At 41.1% G+C, this 19,801-nt stretch overlaps 1 protein-coding gene across 1 annotated transcript in view; it reads right to left on the bottom strand.

Annotated features, from left to right (window-relative positions):
* The window catches only part of DNAH5 (dynein axonemal heavy chain 5), a 250,716-nt gene that overhangs the window by 55,073 nt on the left and 175,842 nt on the right, over positions 1-19,801 (bottom strand). The window contains exons 61-65 of the mRNA XM_068990531.1: positions 18,289-18,426; positions 13,975-14,110; positions 12,676-12,992; positions 10,713-10,868; positions 8,690-8,872 (exon numbers count right to left, since the gene is read on the bottom strand). Of these exons, the coding sequence (XP_068846632.1) occupies positions 8,690-8,872; positions 10,713-10,868; positions 12,676-12,992; positions 13,975-14,110; positions 18,289-18,426 (930 nt within the window). The remainder of the gene's footprint in view (positions 1-8,689; positions 8,873-10,712; positions 10,869-12,675; positions 12,993-13,974; positions 14,111-18,288; positions 18,427-19,801) is intronic.

The raw sequence follows: 19,801 nt of genomic DNA, 5'->3' as shown, positions 1-19,801 counted from the left end.
TGGCGTCCATTGAAAAGGTGCCTACCTATGTTTAGCTGCATCACTAGTGAAGCTATATACATTTCAGTATAAATACAATTTGGGAAAACTAGGGATAAATGCAGGTGCCTTGAATGGGAAAGCACTGTCAACAGTTTAGGTTCAGCTACCAGGCATGTGGTACCAAGCTCACGTTGACAGAGTGGCTTCAGAAAGGTCCATACTCAATTAGGTATTCTAGAATGACTCAGCAGGTTTTGTAGCTTCTATATCCTACCTGGGTTAGGTGGTGGTTTAGTCGCTAAGTCATGTCCAACTCTTGTGATCCCATGAACTGTAGCCTGTCAGGCTCCCCTGTCCATGGGATTCTCCAGGCAAGAATACTGGAGTGGGTTGCCATTTCCTTCTCCAGGGGATCTTCCCGATCCAGGAACCGAACCCTGGTCTCCTGCATTGCAGGCAGATGATTTACCAACTGAGCTGTGAGGGCAGCCCTACCTAGAAAACTAGAAATCTAAAGTTATACACAGCGATGAATCATATGAAAACATATAAAACATAATGAAACTATTCACTAATGACATGATTATTTACTTTCTAGTATAACACACAATTTACTTAATAGTTATGCTCCAAGGATTTTTTGGTTCATTGACACATTCTCCAACTCAGTACAGTGCTGGTATATGGCTGGCTTTCAATACTGCAGAGTGAATGATTAATCACTCTACCCCTTTTCAAACTGATAAACTGAAACATGTTAGTGTACCAGAAAATCTAGTCATGTCTTAGTGCCAGAAATACAGACATGAAAATTCTGCCTTTGTAACAAAACCCACAAAGTTACAAATAAAGGTCCTGATAACAAAATTGCATACAGACAAACAGTAAAGAGCACTGGCCTCTACAGTCCAGCTAGTTATTCACCATTGGTTAAACAATTAGGTGGATGGGACCCTACCAGACTCCCAACTCATGCTCTAAGCACAGTGAGTTAGGTCTAGAACATTCTAGAAAAGAAAAATTCTCTCCTTAAGCAAAACAAATGCTCCTTAACTAAACAAACTTGTATCAATTCTTAATTCTTTGAGATATAGCAATGCAATTAAGACTTATCTTTGCTTCCATGTGCTATTTGGTTACATTTGAGAGCTTTCTTACTGGTCATTTTAATTCATTTACTCACTAGATAAGAATCTCAGATTTGAGCTTCTGTAGAAATTAGTACAAACAAGGGATGTTTAATGACTACTATAAAAATCATTTCCATAAACAGGTAACAATAAATGCACTCGCAATATGGTTACACTAGGAAATAAAGTGATAATAAAATTGAATGGAAATAATTCAAATATTATTATTGCCATATTCCTAAATTTTATGTACTCTCATTATTGTTTCTGAGTCCCTAGAGGTAAGGACTCTAGAGGTAAGTCCCTAGAGGACTCTAAAAGTCCTCACCTGAAGACAGGTAAGAAAAGGAAAGCAAAGCAGTGAGAAGAGTGAGGATTTTGACATCAAGAAGACTTGTTTCAGCTCTAACCCCCAGGATTTACTAACTGCATGACCTTCACCATGTTACATAAGTCTATATGCCTCAGTTTCTTCATCTGCAAAATGTACATAAATCAGCTCAGAGAGAGATTGTGCAGGTATCATCAGCAGAGTAGCTGAAATCAGTGCCTGGATTATAATAGCTGCTCAGAATATGTCTCTTATCCTCCACCCTCTTCCTTGATTGATTTCCAGCATGGATTTTTCAGATGTAGTACAACATTTATTTGGAAATCAATAGTTTGAAAAATAAAATTATAAGTCTATACAAAATAAATCACATTTGCAAATGTCACATATCATAAAAGCATAGTAAAGTAGTTGAAATGGGAATTTTTAAAAGGAGAACATTCTAATCTTCCGCTTATAATGCTATGGATTCACGTATTCATGTCTGCTGGAGATAGACCATGGACCATCAAATCCCAAAACCACACCAAGTCTTATTGAGTCTTCCTACAAAGTAATTTTTCTTCTGCCCATTTTTTTTTCCCAATTACACAGCAATTGCCATAATTTAGGTTTTAATTTTGCTTGGGGGACTGCTCTAACCTGACTGGTCTCCCTGCTGACCTTTCGCTGTTATCACCCCATTTTCTGCCCCAAGTCGTTGAGGGATTTCCCTTTACTAATTGCAAAGGTCCAAAATTTTCAACATAGTTTATAAAACCTGTTACAATCTACATTTCCAATCTCATCTCCCCTTGAGAACTACGGGATTGAGACTAAAATTATGCTCCATGTTGCTTATGAAAACCATTATTAATAAACACAGTTATTAGTAATGCATACAATAAGGTGCAAAATTACTCCATCCCTGATTTTAAAGAGTTAAGTAAAAGTTTGAATGTTATTGAGATGATTGTGTTCTATTTAATATCATTAACAACACTAATTAAATAAAATTGTCAATTAAAGTAATGTTTATATTCCCAAAGGATTAAAATAAGGCTAAGAAGTACATTTCCCCCATAGTTCAATACTAATGAAATAATCTACTTTAAAGTAAATACTACAACCTAAAGTAATATTTAGAATTACAAAAGCAAACTATTCACTAAATACCACCCCAGCTGCCAAACATTAGACTAGAACAATAGTCAGGGGACAAAGAAAGATATCTCTGAAAGAAAACAGAACAATTGCTATTTGCTTTCCATGAGATTTTTAAATGGAAAACCTACTTTGGGATAAAGTTTTAGGCATATTTTCATTTGTAGGCTTGATGTTAACACAGTTCTATTGAACTACAACTTTATTTCCAAATACTGTTCTTCTTCAAATTAATGTGTAGGGGAGAATTAAGCAAAATAATTTTGTCTATAAGCATTTTTCCCAACAAAGGGATTATCTCTTAACACACAGACAGACACACATACACACACACACACAGAATAGTAAACATTTGTGTTATGTATTCTTTATGTTAAGGGCTTCCCTGGTGGCTCAAACGGTAAAGAAACTACCTGCAATGCAGGAGACCTGAGTCCGATCCCTGAATCAGGAAGATTCCCTTCTCCAGGGGATGTATTCTTTATATTAAGGCTACAACAAAAAGTGGTATGTAAACTGTGATCATGTGAAAAGGATTCCCAAATTGAGTAAGAAAGTACAGTAGCGATTCAGGGCAAGTTCAGGAAATGCACTCTTAATCAATTAAATGATCAAAACTTAAGTGGCTCACGGGCTTCCCTGATGGCTCAGTAGTAAAGAATCTGACTGTCAATGCAGGAGACACAGGTTCAGATCCCTGACTCGAGAAGATCCCACATGCCGTGCAGCAACTAAGTCCATGTGCCAAAACTATTGAGCCTGTGCTCCAGAGCCCAGGAGCTACAACGACAGACCCCACACACCGCAACAACAGAAGCCCGTGTGCCCTAGAGCTCGTGTTCCACATCAAGGGAAGCCATCAAAGTGGGAAGCCCAAGCACCACAACTAGACAGCAGCCCCCACCTGCCGCAACTAGAGAAGAGCCACGCGGCAACAAAGATCCAGCACTGCCAAAAATAATAAATAGATAAACTTGTTTTTTTAATTGAGTGGCTCAATGAAGATACAAATGAAAACAAAAATTCTTTGTGGACATAAAATTCATCTATCACCAGAGTTTTAGAAACAATCAAAGGAAATAGATGGCAGCCTTCCACAGTTCTCATTTTAAGGTATCACTCAGGCTTTCATTCCCAAAGATTCTTCTCTCTGTACCTTGCACTGGTAATTAAAATGAAAGGTTAAACAACTGAACTCAGATTTGTTTCTCCACCAAATGAGCTGGTGATAACAGTGTCTATTTAGTGTCTTTATTAAGTTATTTTTCATGTCAGTTCCACCAAATTCAGGTCCTTCTACCTCCAAAAGAATTAAATCACACACCTGTTTGCTCATCTGAAATTCTGAACAATGATGACCTTTGGGGCTTTGCATTGTATGACCAGTGGAGGTTGTTAACCGATAAGAATATTTCTCTCCTAGAAGTATATAGCTCTCTTTGAGTTTCTGTCTTATTTTCTAGGATCAAGATGAGAGAGACTTTAAGAGAATGGGTTTCTTTAAAGGAAAGTTTCTGGAGGGCCACTGGTTTGCTGCCTGTTTAAAAAGGTCTCGATACATCATCTTCTGGTGACAACAGGAAGCAGTCTAAATCTACTCACAAGAACAACATCAAATCAACAATTATACAGGACTTTGATGTGAACTTGGACAGCCCATGCATTTAAAAAGACTGCCTTGAAGCACAGAGAAAATTATAAAGTTGGTTAAAAATCTGCCTTCTTCCATTCATATGCTCTATGGTTTCCATTTGTTTTTTAAGTAAACAAACCTGAGGGTCTGACAGGCTGGACAGCAGAGCATTCGTGAGACCAGATCCTGCATGATAATAAGGCTACTCTTCACTGCTTGTATTCCTGGAACACTGGACAGCTGGTGAATTTATGAACTCAAAGACGAGTGGCCTTTCCCTTGCATCCTAAGTTACTGTTCCAAGCCTCCTTTCACCACAAGGATCAACAGAGCAGTGAAGGCATAACTCATTCTGACTGAAGAAGTTTACCACTGGTTTCAATGTTTCCCCACATTTAGGGAATTTCTTAGATGCTTTCCAACATCAACCTCATACCTATGGGATTTTCTTAACTTCCAATAGCCCCCTCCTTGGCTCAATAGCATTTAATATTGATATTTTCACAATCACTCAAAAAGTGATCATTGTAAGAGAGACTGCATTGTTGCTAAAGTCAAAGAAATAATTTAAATAGGCACAGACATAATCTTTTATCAACTGAGTCACTAGATGATAAAAAATTCCCTGAAAGTACCAGGGATCCACTTAGACCCACTTGCCCAGGCTGCAAAGATTTAGCAGAGTGAGCAGACTCAGGGGCACAGTGGGCAGAACAGACGCTGCAAGAGGAAAGGCTTTGGGCAGAAAGCAGGCTACTTAAAACTCAGCATAATTAAGTCCAGCAGTTCACAGCTGAAGAACTGATGCTTTCAAACTGTAATGATGTAGGAGACTATTAAGAGTCCCTTGGATAGCAAGAAGATCAAACCAGTCAGTCTAAAGGAAATCAACCATGAATATTCATTGGAAGGACTGATGCTGAAGCTCCACCTGATGCAAAGAGATGGCTCATTGGAAAATACCCTGATGCTGGGAAAGGTTGAAGGCAAGAGAAGGGGGCAGCAGAGGATGAGATGGTTGGATGGCATCAGTGACTCAATGGATTATGAGTTTGAGGAAACTCCAGGAGTTAGTGAAGGACAGGGAAGCCTGGCATGCTGTCACTGACTCAATGGATTATGAGTTTGAGGAAATTCCAGGAGTTAGTGAAGGACAGGGAAGCCTGGTGTGCTGCAGTCCACAGGGTCACAATGATTTGGACACAATTGAGCGACTTAACAATAACAACAGTGAAGCTCACTTCTTGCATAAGACTTCGTTTAGAGAAAAGAAAATAGAGATTACACATGGTATTATAATGTGGTTCAGGGTAAGATGGCCTTCCGTTATTATAACAGAAAGAGTGTCACATTACCCTGACCACACTTCTATAAGAATCATTCACTGTTGAGCCTGGAATGAATTCTGATAGTGAGATGATGGTAAGAGAATGAAGTGTCAAGACACTCAGCTTTCCCAGGAAGTAAGGAAAAGTCTGGCTTGGGATCCTTACTGGCTTTCCAAGACTGTTCAAAGTCTTCCAGTGAGCTTAAAGTGCTCCTTATTTCATTTTAAAACTCTGCTGCAACAATTAAAAACTCAGTCCTGGAGTTGTTTTGCTGCAACTAAAAATCTGGGAAACCAAATTATTTTTTTCCCAAGGAGACCGCATTCATCTCAGCTGAACAGAAAGAAAGTTGAGAACAAGGATATTATTCAAAGCGCCATCAAAGACCCTTATCTCCCTGAACCCAACACCACAGGTAAAAGTAGAGCCTGTGTATAAAGCAGGCAACTAACAAGAACCTACTAAGGAACACAGGGAACTCTGCTCAGCGCTCTGTGGTGACTTGAATGGGAAGGGAATCCAAACAGGAGGGGATACATGTATATGCTTATGTATATGTGTGTTCAGTTGCTCAGTCACGTCCAACTCTTTCCGACTGTAGTCCACCAGGCTTCTCTGTCCATGGAATTTTCCAGGCAAGAATACTAAAGATGGTTGCCATTTCCTACTCCAGAAGATCTTCCCTCACTCAAGGATTGAACCCACGTCCCTTGCATCTCCTGCACTGGCAGGCAGAGTCTTCACCACTGTGCTACCGGGGAAGTCCATGTATATGCATATGCATAGCTGATTCGCTTTGCTGTATAGCAAAAGGTACACTGTAGAGCAACTCTTGTGTTGTTGTTTAGTTGCTAAGTCATATCAGACTGTTTTGCAACCCCATGGACTGTAGCCCGCCAAGTTCCTCCGTCCACAGGATTCCCCAGGCAAGAATGCTGGAGTGGGTTGCCATTTCCCTCTCCAGGGCATCCTCCTGACCCAGGGATCAAACCCGCATCTCCTGCATGGACAGATGGATTCTTTACCACTGAGCCACCAGGGAAGCCTGTAAAGCAACTATACTCCAATAAAAATTAAAGGAAGGAAGAAAGAATGGAAATAAGAAAGAATGGGAGGAAGGAAGGAAAAGAGGTAGGTAGTAAGTACATAGATAGACAGACAGATACAGGTGATGGATATTATCCTGAAGACCCTCAAGGATGTCCAGGCTCCACAGGCCTTGTTGTTAAGAATCCTAGTCCTTTCTGAAGTGAGGCTGTGTCAGCACTAAACTTCTTCAACCATCTCAGCTGAGACTCCAAAATTAAACAAGTACATATTTGGAAGGCTGTTATTCCAGTCTGTGGTAGGAACTCTAGCATCAGTTCCTACCACATGGAGGTCATCAACCATGTGAATTGATGAAACTGGATTAAATCCTCTTAATGCAACTTCCACTCTATGATCTGTGTACCATAAATTAAACAGAAAAGTAAAATTCAAAGTGTTAAGTCACTCAGTTGCATCTGATTCTTTGTGGCGGTATCTGACTGTAGCCAACCAGATGCCTCTGTCCGTGGATTTCCCAGGCTAGAATACTGGAGTGGGTTACCATTTCCTCCTTCAGGGGATCTTCCCAACCCAGGGATCGAACCTTGGTTTTCCTGCATTGAAGGCAGATTGCTTACTGTCTGAGCCACCAGGAATTTTTTTAAATAAATATAGAAGATTCATAGAAAAGGAAGAGGGGAAGGAGAGAGAGAGAAATATAAATGCAAGGAAGGGCTCAGAAGAGCACGCATGGTACAACACAGAGAAGAGGTAATAAAGAAAGAGAAGGGCAGATTCCAAAGATTTTGCCAATAGTTTTAACCTAAACAAATCTTTAGGTCAGTGTGGATGGGGGGGCATAAATTAAACTGAACTCCTCATGGATATCTAACTCAAGAAGAAAATCAATAGCAACTTTCAGAGTTCACACAGCTTCATCGACAGAGTCCCATTAAAACCCTCCAGATTTCTTTCCTTACAGCTCAAATGTTCCCTGGAGAAAATGCTGATTCAGAACAAGGAAGTTTATAAATTGTGGGCCATTTCTCATTGAGAGAAAACAGACACAGAATTATGCTTAGAGCGAAAGGAAGCCAGTAGCCTTCACAAGTTCCACAGTGAAATCTAGGCTAACAAACTTGTCTTCTTGAAAGATACTGCAAGCACTCTTGGATAACAAATAAGAATTGGCAATGCTGTGCTATCTGGGTACAATGTTCCAATTTTATATTCCAAAAGCATAATAATGAATCAAATGAAATAAAAACTTAGATGTATACTGTGTGTGTGCATGTGTGTATGTGTGGTCAGTCGTACCTGATTCTTTGCAACCGTGTGGACTGCAGCCCTCGAGACTCCTCTGTCCATGGAATTCTCCAGGCAAGAATACTGGAGTGGGTTACCATTTCCTCCTCCAGGGGATCTTCCTGACCCAGGGATCAAACCCATATCTCCTACATCAGCAGGTGGATTCTTTACCACTGTGCCACCTGGGAAACCCCAGACATATACTAGAAAGCTAAAACTCAACAGGTGACTAGAACTAGGAACAGAACAAACTTCAGAAAATTTAAGGAGTGTAAAACCAGAACCATGATGCTGAAAATGAGACAGATATTCTCATAGTTACATCATTCCCCTATATGAAATCAACTGATGATATCTGTTATTTATGTGATACAGATGCAATGTACTGGATAGATAATTGGTTAGTTGTTATTAAAGACACTTGAAAATGAATAATGGAAGAAATACAGGAATTAAAAGGGGGGACTCAATCCCATCACAATGTTCATCATCTTATTTTTGTCAAAGAAAGAATCACAATGCAATGCAGAAAGGGGGAGGGCCACATTTTGTGTTGTGTTTAGCTGTTCAGTCATGTCCGACTCTTTGAGTCCCTGTGGACTATAGCCCGCCAGGCTCCTCTTGTCCATGGGGATTCTCCAGGCAAGACTACTGGAGTGAGTTACCATGCCCTCCTCCAGGGGATCTTCCCAACCCAGGGATCAAACCCAGGTTTCCCACATTGCAGGCAGCTTCTTTACCGTCTGAGCCACCAGGGAAGCCCTGGTGGGGTTGCATACAGTACTTTGTTGCATACTTGACTTACCTGCTTCTCTGTGAGAATGACTCTCCCCAGTAACTGGTCCTCTAGACCTTTCATAGTGACTGTGAAGTCGATGATGGAGGTCCGAGCACTTATTTCAGGGGTATAGGCTGGATTGGGCAGCTTGGTGGTGATGTAGAGTCTGAAGCCATCCATCACATCTATCTCTTTGTCACCGACTTTCACCTTTGTGATAAAAAGAAAGTTAAAAGTAATAAAACCCAGATACACCTTACTGTGTGTTTTTCTGCTTAGAATCTAGTATTGCTTTAAACCACTATACACCTGGAGATCATGTGTATACTTAAAAAGAAATGTTCATTAGGCATTCAGAGGGCTTCAGGCCACTAGGATGAAAAGAAAGAGGGACAAAAGTAAGAGAGGAAGGAGGAAGGGAGAAAGAGAGGGAAGGAGGGAAGAAGGGAAGGAGGGACGGAAGGAAGTTAGCCAACATTTTTTGGTTGTTGTTCAGTTGCTCAGTCATGTTCGACTCTTTGTGACCCCTTGGACTGCAGCACACCAGGCTTCCCTGTCCTTCACCATATCCTGGATCCTGCTCAAACTCATGTCCATTGAGTTAGTGATGCCATCCAACATACATCATCCAATAAAAATAGAATTTGAGGCTTCCCTGATGGCTCAAGTGGTAAACAATCCACCTACCAATGCTGGAGACACAGGTTGGATCCCTGATCCAGGAAGACCCCACATGCCAAGGAGTAACGAAGTCCATGTGCCACAACTATAGAACTTGTGCTCTAGGGCCCGAGAACTGCAACTACAAAGCCCACGTGTCACAACGACTGATGCCTGAGCACCCTAGAGCCCATGCTCGGCAACAAGAGAAGCCACCACAATGAGTCCATGCACTGCAGCTAGGGAGTAGCCCCCACTCACCGCACTGAGAGAAAAGCCCAGGCAGCAACGAGGATCCAGTCCAGCCAAAAATAAACAAATTAATAAAACTATAAATAAATAAATACTGAATTTATCCCGTGGGCTCCTGTGGGCGCTCAGCAGTAAAGCATCTGTCTGCCATGCAGGAGCCACCGGTGACGTGGTTTGATCCCTGGGTTGGAAAGATCCCCTGGAGGAGGGCATGGCAACCCATTCCAGTATTCTTGCCTGGAGAATCCCATGGACAGAGGAGCCTGGCAGGCTACAGACAATGGGGTTGCAAAGAGTCAGACAAGACTGAAGCATCTATGCATACATGCACATAGCATTAATCACCAAAATTGTTGTGATCACACTGCAGAAGTGAGATGGATTCCCCAACCAAAATCTGGTTCAGAAGTCAAGACTGATGACATCAATCATGTGCCAAAAAGATATGAAAAGGTTTATTATTCACATGAGAATTTCTGGAGATTCAGGGTAGGCTGCCAAACAGGTCCAAAGAAAAATCACTTGAGAGAGCAGAGAGGGGCAGCTGTTTTAGGGTTTTACGGAGATCACGGGATGCGACTAGGATGAGGCTTCCCAGATATGGTCATGAACATGGAGTTGCATGGTTTGGATTTTCCACTGTGGATCAGCTGGTGAAGAATTCACCTGCAATGTGGGAGACCTGGGTTCAATCCCTGGGTTGGGAAGATCCCCTGGAGAAGAGAAAGGCTACCCACTCCAGTATTTTGGCCTGGAGAATTCCATGGACTGTATAGATTCCATGCACTTTATAGTCACTGAAAACAGTGAATTTCACTTTCACCCAAAGAGAGCAGAGCCACGTTTTCTCATCATCTTGCCCAGATTTGGGATGACAGGGGAGGGGGCATGATGGGGCTTGAAAGCCATGCAAAGTCTAACATCAGAATGGAGTCAGGCTTCATGATATAAGTGAAGTAGATGTTCCTAAAAAGGCTACTCTTTATCCCAACTCAGGAAGTGTGGAAGAGAAAAGCAAACGCCTCCTGCCCCAGACTTGAATCTGAGTTGATGTTTAATGAGAAACTGTGACCTCTGTCACCTTGACCTGGCCTCAGGGAAATTGCTCTGCACACTGCCATCGGCAGGCTTAACCTACCTTAAAGGTAGACCCAGTCTTAATGAAGTTTCTCTCCAAAACATTATCCAGGGCTGGATCTAGTTCCTCCCCAACATCTTCGATAAGCAAGGGTCTTCCGAGAGAAAGACTGTCCTCCAGGTGGTTTCTGAAGTACTTGTGATTTAGAGATGTGATCTGGAAACAAGATCACATTCTTCCGCTTAGCAAATCATCATTTCCTTATTTTTGTTCATTTAACTGAAGGGGCTCAGTGGGTAAAGAATCTGCCTGCAGTGCAGGAGACACAGGAGACACAGCTTCAATCCCTGGGTTGAGAAGATCCCCTAGAGGAGGAAATGGCAAGCCACTCCAGTATTCTTGCCTGGAAAATCCCACGGACAGAAGAGCCTGATGGGCTATAGTCCATGAGGTCGTAAAGAGTCAGACACAAATGAGCACACGGCACTTTAAAAGGCACTAAGAGTTGATTTACAATATTGTGTTAGTTTCAGGCACACAGCAAAGTGATTCAGTTGTAAATATTTTTTTCAGACTATTACAAAATATAGAAAAAGTTCCCTGTACTACACAGTAGGTCCTTGCTGGTTATCTATTTTATATATAGTATGCTAACCCTAAACTTCTAATTTATCCCTCCTCCATCACCGTTCCCCTTTGGTAGCCGTAAGTTTGCTGTCTATGTCTGTGGCTCTATTTATGTTTTGTATATAAGTTTGTTTATATCATCTTTTAGATTCTACTAATACATATAAGTGACGTATAATATTTGTCTTTGTCTAGTTTACTTCCGGAGAAGGCAATGGCACCCCACTCCAGTACTCTTGCCTGGAAAATCCCATGGACGGAGGAGCCTGGTGGGCTGCAGTCCATGGAGGCGCTGGGAGTCAGACACGACTGAGCAACTTCACTTTCACGTTTCACTTTCATGCATTGGAGAAGGAAATGGCAACCCACTCCAGTGTTCTTGCCTGGAGAATCCCAGGGACGGGGGAGCCTGGTGGGCTGCCGTCTCTGGGGTCGCACAGAGTCAGACTCAACTGAAGCGACTTAGCAGCAGCAGCAGCAGCTTACTTCACTTTGTGTGATAATCTCTAGGTCCACCCCTGCTGCTGTGAAAGAAACTACTTCATTCTTTTGTATGGCTGAGTAATATTCCATTGTACAAATATACCGTATCTTCTTTATCCATTCCTCCATCAACGGACATTTAGGTTGCTTCCATGTCTGGGCTATTGTTAAGCAGTGCTGCTATAAGCACTGGAATGTATGTATCTTTTTGAACTATGGTTTTCCCAGACATATGCCCAGGAGTGGGATTGTAGGATCATATGGTAGCTCTATTTTCAGTTTTCTAAAAAATCTCCAGAGCATTTGACTGCATCACTTCCTTTTACTAGGAAGCAGGTAAAAGCTCTGTGTGACAATACTGCCTTTCCCCCCTACCACCACATTTGTGACAAATAATCATGGAATAACTATAAACTGTCTTTATTTGCCACACACCAAGTGTGACATAGCTCTGTCCTGCTCTGTTTATCATGGAGAGCCTTAGGCCCTAACAGAAGGCAGTCTGAACCCTTTGATGGACAGCATTAGGAGAGATAAACAAGAATCCAAATAATGCAATTTTTAGACACTGTTTTATAAATATTAATATCTAAATATTAATAAAATCATTTCTAAATATGAAATATTTATTCTCAGATACTGTGGATCTGGGGCAATAACATTGATTAGTTGCACGTTTCATGCGTGTGCTAAGTAGCTCAGTTATGCCCGACTCTTGTGACTCAATGGACTGTAGCCCACTAGGCTCCTCTGTCCATGGGATTCTCCAGGCAAGAATACTGGAGTGGGTTGCCCTGCCCTCCTGCAGGGGATCTTTCCAACCCAGAGTTCCATCTGGGTCTCCTGCATTGCAGGCAGATTCTTTAGGTTATGAGCCACCAGGGAAGCCCATTTATATTCAAACAAAGATTACCTGGAGTTCATTCTGGTTTTCTTTATTTTTAATCCAGATCTTGCCTTGAGTCTGTGGGTCAATTAGCAAAGGATAGCGAGATGCTTTTGTGACAATAATTCCATTCTGAACAGACAGGTCATCATTGGGCAGGCCTTGGAGGTTCCACTCACTAATGGTAGGAGCATCAATCAACATCTCATTGAGGTTTAGATTGTCTCCAAATGGAATTTCCCGGGCTTTCATTTCCTTCTGCCAGTCATTTAACAGCAGATTGCGAAATTCTTGATTAAAGGGACCAGAATAAGATAGAAAAGCTGTAGCCAACAACACATCCCCTAAAACAAAAAACAAAACACCACTGAAACACTTTATGAACAGCCTTGTAATTCTGCAGAATATAAGAAGTGGAAAAAAAAAAAAAAGACAGCCATTCTTTTGAATTAAATTTCAGAAACCAAATTGTAACCACAAGTTGCTGTGTTTTGTGAATAAGCAGTAGTTCAGTTCACTGTGAAGAGTCCACATGGTCCACACGTAATAACTGCTGATAGTCAAGCACTGGATTATGTTGACCTTGCTGAATATGAGAGGATGACTTCTGACCTCAGAAGACACAGCCTCCATTCTAAATGACCTTGATCTATATGGTCATTCACTCATAGGAGAATTCAAAAACGACCTGACAATAAGAGTTTAAAGGTCATTAATGGCCCTCCCTGGTGGCTCAGAGTAAAGAATATGCCTGCCATGCAGGAGACCCAGGTTCAGTCCCTGAGTGAGGAAGAGTCCCCTGGAGAAGGAAATGGACACAGTATTCTTGCCTAGAGAATTTCATGGACAGAGGAGCCTGGTGGGTTACAGTCCAAGGGGTTGTAAAGAGTCAGACAGGACTGAGTGATTAACACATTATCTAAGACAGGTTGCTTAAATGCCAGACCAATATTCATCCTTTTGAAACAGCTGGGCGCGCACACACACACACACACAGGAATTTGAAGTAATGGAGTGTTGATGTATATTCTGATTAAAGCTTAAGTTTGCTCACTCCCCATCACAGTCAACACATAATCTCATTAATGAAGGGATTTGTGTGTGTGCGCTTTATCACTCAGTCCTGTCCGACTCTGCAACTCCACGGACTGTAGCCTGCCAGGCTCCTCTGCCCATGGAATTCTCCAGGCAAGAATACTGGAGTGGGTTGTCATTTCCTCCTCGAGGGGATCTTCCTAACCCAGGGATCAAAACTGAGTCTCGTGCATCGAAGGTGGATTCTTTACTGCTGAGCCATCTGGGAAGCTAATAAAGAGATTTACATACCTACAAGTCTTTTAGTTTGTGCAGCAAACTCTTTACTTTGCTCTGTCCATCTTTCTTTTTCTCCTGCCAAGCCTCCGATCAGTGCCGAAGCAGCCTGCATCTTATGTCTGCACCTCTCTGCGTCTTCAAGCAAGGTCTAAACCAGAAGAAAGCCTTTTTTCAGAAAAATAGAGCCTGCAGCTCAAAAACATCATTCTAAAACATTATATGTTACACGCCTTTGTGAGAAACGTGAGCCATTTATTTCACAGGAAGCATTAACTTCCATTTCTATGTGTCTGGGTCAGTCCAGCCCGTGTCTTAAGCCCTATTTATGGAACATAGAGGGATTCCTCAGGAGGGGTCCTGAGGCAATGGGTAGACCCTCCCCAGATTTTCATAAACTGAGATATAATGAAAACTTGCATCATTGATGATTTTCCTATCAAAAATTACAAATAAAATATAAGCATACATGCTAATATCACAGAGCACAACAAAATGTAAAGACATGCATATCCCTACTTTAAAATGAGAAATGATGGTTCTCATGTTAAAGTTCTAGCATCACTATTGCTTTGTTTAACCCCATATCTCCTTTGATTTTAGGTGAAACTCTAGATTTTCTTCAGGTTGCGGAGTTCTGAAGCTCATTCACAAATTCCAGCTGCATTAACTCAGCAGGCCCCTACCTGTTGCTCTTGTGTCAATAAAAGACCTCTAACTAGACTTCCACACACTGTTGGGCTTCCCAGGGGGCTCAGTGGTAAAGAGTCCACCTGCCAAACAGGAGACCTGGGTTCGATCCCTGGGTCAGGAGGATCTCCGGGAAAAGGAAACGGCACCCCACTCCAGTATTCCTGCCTAGAAAATCCTACGGACAGAGGAGCCTGGTGGGCTATACAGTCCATGGGGGTCACAGAGAGTCGGACACAACTGAAGTGACTACACAGCAAGAGCCACACACTGTTGCCACTCAGAGCTTTGTTCTTAAAAACAAACGGCTCAGTATATGTAATTGTGGCTGATTTGCGACATTGAATGGCAGAACCAACACTATAAAAATTCTTTAAAAAAATTTTAAGGGGAAAAAAAAAAAGCAAATGGTTCAGTTTCTCAATATTGAAGAGACAGCTGTTAATTCTACCTGTAAAAATGTATACTTATGAAACAATAATGGATACGGTTAAAGGTTTAGCTGTATGACAAGTCACTGGGAGTTCACGTAATATTCACACATATTTATATAATATATATGGCATACACATATGCTAAATGTCTAACAATAGAGGATTATTTACATACATTATGGTACATTGTGAATAAGAATACTCTGAAGCCATTAAAATATAATCATTATGAAAAATAATCATTAGTTAAGTTTCATTTATAAAGCAGTATGTACTGAATGATCTGTTACAGTTTTACGTGAATTTAAAATATATGTAAATCAGGCATATGTGTAGATACAAAATGATAAAGAGCAAAATATTTTTAGGCTTCATCACCAGGGTTACCTATGTGTATTTTCTATAAAGAAACACAAATTACTTTTGTAATAATATCATCATACAGTGTTTTTCAGAAACAAGATACTTGTTCCAGTTTGTTCTACTTGCTCAGTTTTCCTTCCTGCTAGAGTTAATGCAGAAAACCCAAAAGCCCAGCTGACAGGTGCACCCACACCTGTACACCATCCATATTTGTTTGTATCTCCCCCAAAAGAAAGATGTCAGCTGGAAGTATCATACGACATCACCGTTTTCTTATTATTGCTGTTTAGTCACTCAGTTGTGTCCGACTGTTTGTAACCCCATGGACTGTAGCCCTCCAGGCTCCTCTGTCCGTGGGGTTCTCCAGGCAAGAATACTGGCGTGGGGTGCCATGCCCTCCTCCAGGGGATCTTCCAGAATCAGGGATCAAACCCACATCTCCTGCATTAGGCAGGTGTGTTCTTTATCACTGAGCCACCAGAATAGCCCTTATTTATATCTGCCTACCTTTAAAACAAACTTTTCGTGTGAAAGATATTTTTAATATTAAGTTATCCTCCCTAAGTTCCCCATCCCCACTTCTGTGTGGCTGAATATAAACTGGCCAACCTCTCCCCTCCCAGCTGTTGGTTTCTGGAAGCCCAGGCTCCTCAGGGGGGATTGGGAAATGGGGGATGGGAGCAGACAGGAATGAGAAGTGAATTTTCCCCCTGAGCCTGGCTGGGGGAGGGTGCAGAATTCCTTGGCTTCCGTGGGTAGTACTCCTGGCCCTGTCTCTCCCAATGCCCTAGAATGTGACCAGATCCCGGGGAAGTGGGCCCTCCACAAAGCCCTGCCCAGTGCACAGAGCCACAGGACACACACTCCTCCAGGGACTGCACACCTGGGTAATGAGGTCACCAGTTGTGACCATGAACCGCAGACTTAAAACCTTCCCTGCCTCCCTGTAGTCTGTAACCCTGGACTTTCATGGAGCTCCATGGAGGAAGAGGCAACAACACCATGGCTAAAGGTCAACTTCATGCCAACCTGTTGCAGGCAGGCCAGCACACAGCCAGATTTGTTTTCTTAATGAAAAACACATGACATTTATTGAAATTCAATTTTTTAAGTTAGAGCCATACCTTTATAGTAGCTGTACTTACATGGTCCTTATAATTGCTTACCTAACAAATAGCAGATACTCGAAAACAAAAGAGCTTGAGTGAACTAATGCAAAACTGTTAAAACTGAAAGATAATAAAATGAGGCTGTAAAATATGTTTACTATATGTAGCAGCACTTCCCAATGTGAGTGTCCAAATGGTAGAAATTAACAGGCCTTCCTCATAGTTTCTAAAGTAGACTTTCAAACTGCAAAGTGAATTTTCTCTTGATATTATAAGTGAATTCCATAGACCATAAGTAATAAATCCAAATGACGATACATAATTACTTCTCCAAAATTTCTATAAAGCTCTTATTTTGCTTTCAGGAGACTTATCTTTAACAGAGAATGCTATACATCTTGCATATTGTGCAACTTATGTTTATCTAAATTCGCTCACTGGGACCCTGTAAAGAGACAGACCAACAGAGTAGGAATCTCAGTCCAGCCAAGTGACAACTGAGAAGCAGCAAAGGTTCTAAAATAAATCATCAAGGAAAGCACAGAGAGAATCTAGATCTTGTTTTCCAAATGTAGGCTTTATCAGAGGCAGATAGAGATTTTGTGAGGACAGATGCTTACATAATCTGGGGATCACTTTAAGAAAATCATCAAAGAATTATTGCAAATACAAAACAGCCAAGTGAACATGTAATGAGAATCAGCAGGGAAAAAGCACTACAAAGTCCTGATGGTGAAGAATTCAGGTTCCTTTCCCCTAGGATCTCCAGGTATTTTATCTAAATAAAATACTCTCCCCATAGACCTCTCCATGGCTCCCAGTAAACTCAGCATTTATGGGGCCTGTGCAAGTGAGGGAAAATGAAGCTTAAGCTACCTTAGGTTTAAGTTACATCTGCCTTGATTTTCAGAATGAAGGAGGCCCCAGTGGAACTGGAGTTAGTATAAATCAAAGAAAGAGCTTGCTGCAAAATCAAACCTTGATTTTGAAGAATGCTAAAGCTGCAAAACATGCAGAGGTTGAGAAGGCTGTGGGTGGTCTCTGTGACTGGGACACAGCCATGTGGTCAGATTGGTCCAGCAGAGAGGCCCGAAAAGGCATCAGACGATCAAGATCTCTCTTGTCATTCTGGACCATTCTCTCGCCCTTTCTGGACCCAAGTTCCATTCTTTATTGTTTTTTTTAAATTTTCATTTTGTTTTCTTTTTTTTTTTTGCTGCACCGTGTGGGATCTTAACTCCCTGACCAGGGATTGAACCCACGCTCCTTGTATTGGAAGCACAAAGTCTTAGCCACTGGACCACCAGGGAAGTCCCCTAAGTTCCCTTCTTTAAAATGACAATAATATAAAAAATATCTACCCTGCCTACCTTGAGAGATTGTTTAAAGACTAAATGAGATAAAGTGGGAGGATGTAATTTGAAAAAATATCAAAAATGCTGCACAAGATGCTGCTTTCATCACAATTTACAAGAAAACCCAGAACATCTATGTTCCAGCAGTGACTTCTGTTTTCGCTGAATATCCTGACCTCTCACCGAAGGTCCTCGGTGTCTGCTAGAAACAAACTCCAGGACTTGATGAAGGCGCATGTGCTGTGTGTATACATGTGCATGCATGTATGTATGTATACACTATGCATTACTTAAATGAATCCCCACTGGAAATCAAACCCTTAGAGAGAGAAAGCAGGAAGGAATGAAGGGCTGACCGCAGTGTCAGAGGACAGTCACCTGCTTTTCGGTCATGGCCTGCTCGTACTCAGCCTGCACCACGTCCAGCTCGGCTTGCTTGTCATCCAGCTCGGCCTGGGCCTTCTGCAGATCCTGCATGGCCAACACGTAACGGTTCTCCTGCACCACCAAGTTGGCCTGCATAGGACACACACAGCATGAAGGGACAGGCAGCAACCCAGACATCCCACACGTCACATCTGAGAACTCAGGGAAGTCCATGCTACACCGTTTCTTTGTTCTTGGAGAGTCTTCTCAAATTACATTATCAAGGCCAAGTCTTCACGTGAACTTGACATGTTTGTAAGCAGACAATTATCAGTCATTAAGAGAGAATCAGCAAACTTTTTCATAAAATTCCAGATAGTAAATATTTTTGGCTTTGGGGGACAAGAGGCAAAATCAAGAATTTTGGTTAAGTACTCAATTTAAAATTCTATGAGCTGTACAAATACAGGTGGTAAGTTAGATTTGGCCTGTGGACCATAGTTTGTCAGTCCCTAAACTTAAACACTGTAATAGTAAATGCATAAATGCAAATTGCAGATTATTTTAATATTTAGTTGCAGGGGAAAAGTTGAATATTTAGAACCATCTGCCAAGGAGAGCTCATCACTGTTAATGAAGATGTTAAAACAAGACAAAGAATGAAACATAATTAATCACTGAATATAAAGATCTAGGTGTTGATGGGTAGAGATGGACTTGATGGTATTCCTGTAATTCTCATATATTACTTGCTTTCAAGCAAAGAATTGATACTTGAGCTGTGACCAAATAAAAATATTTGTTTTAAGGAAGCTAAATTAGACTCAAAAGACATAATCAAAAGTAATATCGGGGGGAAAAAAGCAATGGTTGGAAAAGGTGATGCAGAAAATAATCTGTGCTTACAGGAATTTAAATTTTTTTGAAAAAAATTTGAAATTTAAATTCTCTGTTTTAAGTTTTTAAAACGGTAAAACTGACTTTGATGGGGAAACCCAATACCAGCATCATATTATTTCTGAGGTGTTTGAGAAGAAAAGATTATTTTAAAATATTCTTTTGAGATAAGTTATGTTCTTATCTGATGACCCTATGTTCCCAAACTTTGGCAGAATAATTCTTTAAAGGAATATCTAGTTCCATGACTAGAACCAATGACAGCAAATGCATGGCTTAAAAATTACAGTTTACAAATATTCTGACTCTTGGAACATTTTTCCTCATCGCTGCTCTAAGAAGAATCTGTTGCCATGACTTAAACAAGGAGGAACAGCAAGACCACTCTGTCAATTTACTATAAAGCCACCCGCTAATGTCAAAGTATCACAGTCCCCCAAATTTTGGATATTTTCAAGGACTTTCCTCAGAAAAAAAAAATCTTTTTAATGAAGTACTCAAAAGATATAATCAAAGGGTATAAAAATCTTTCAACTCCAACTGCTCACATTAGGAGCTGTAGGACTCTATTAAGATTACTTAAACTCTATGAGCCTCAGTTTCTCCATTAAGATTGAAAAACTACCTG

This window comes from Capricornis sumatraensis, chromosome 18 (assembly GCF_032405125.1).
Source record: "Capricornis sumatraensis isolate serow.1 chromosome 18, serow.2, whole genome shotgun sequence".
Taxonomy (NCBI): domain Eukaryota; kingdom Metazoa; phylum Chordata; class Mammalia; order Artiodactyla; family Bovidae; genus Capricornis; species Capricornis sumatraensis.
The sequence above is the reverse complement of the archived record's forward strand: the minus strand, read 5'-3'. Positions and strand labels throughout refer to the sequence as shown.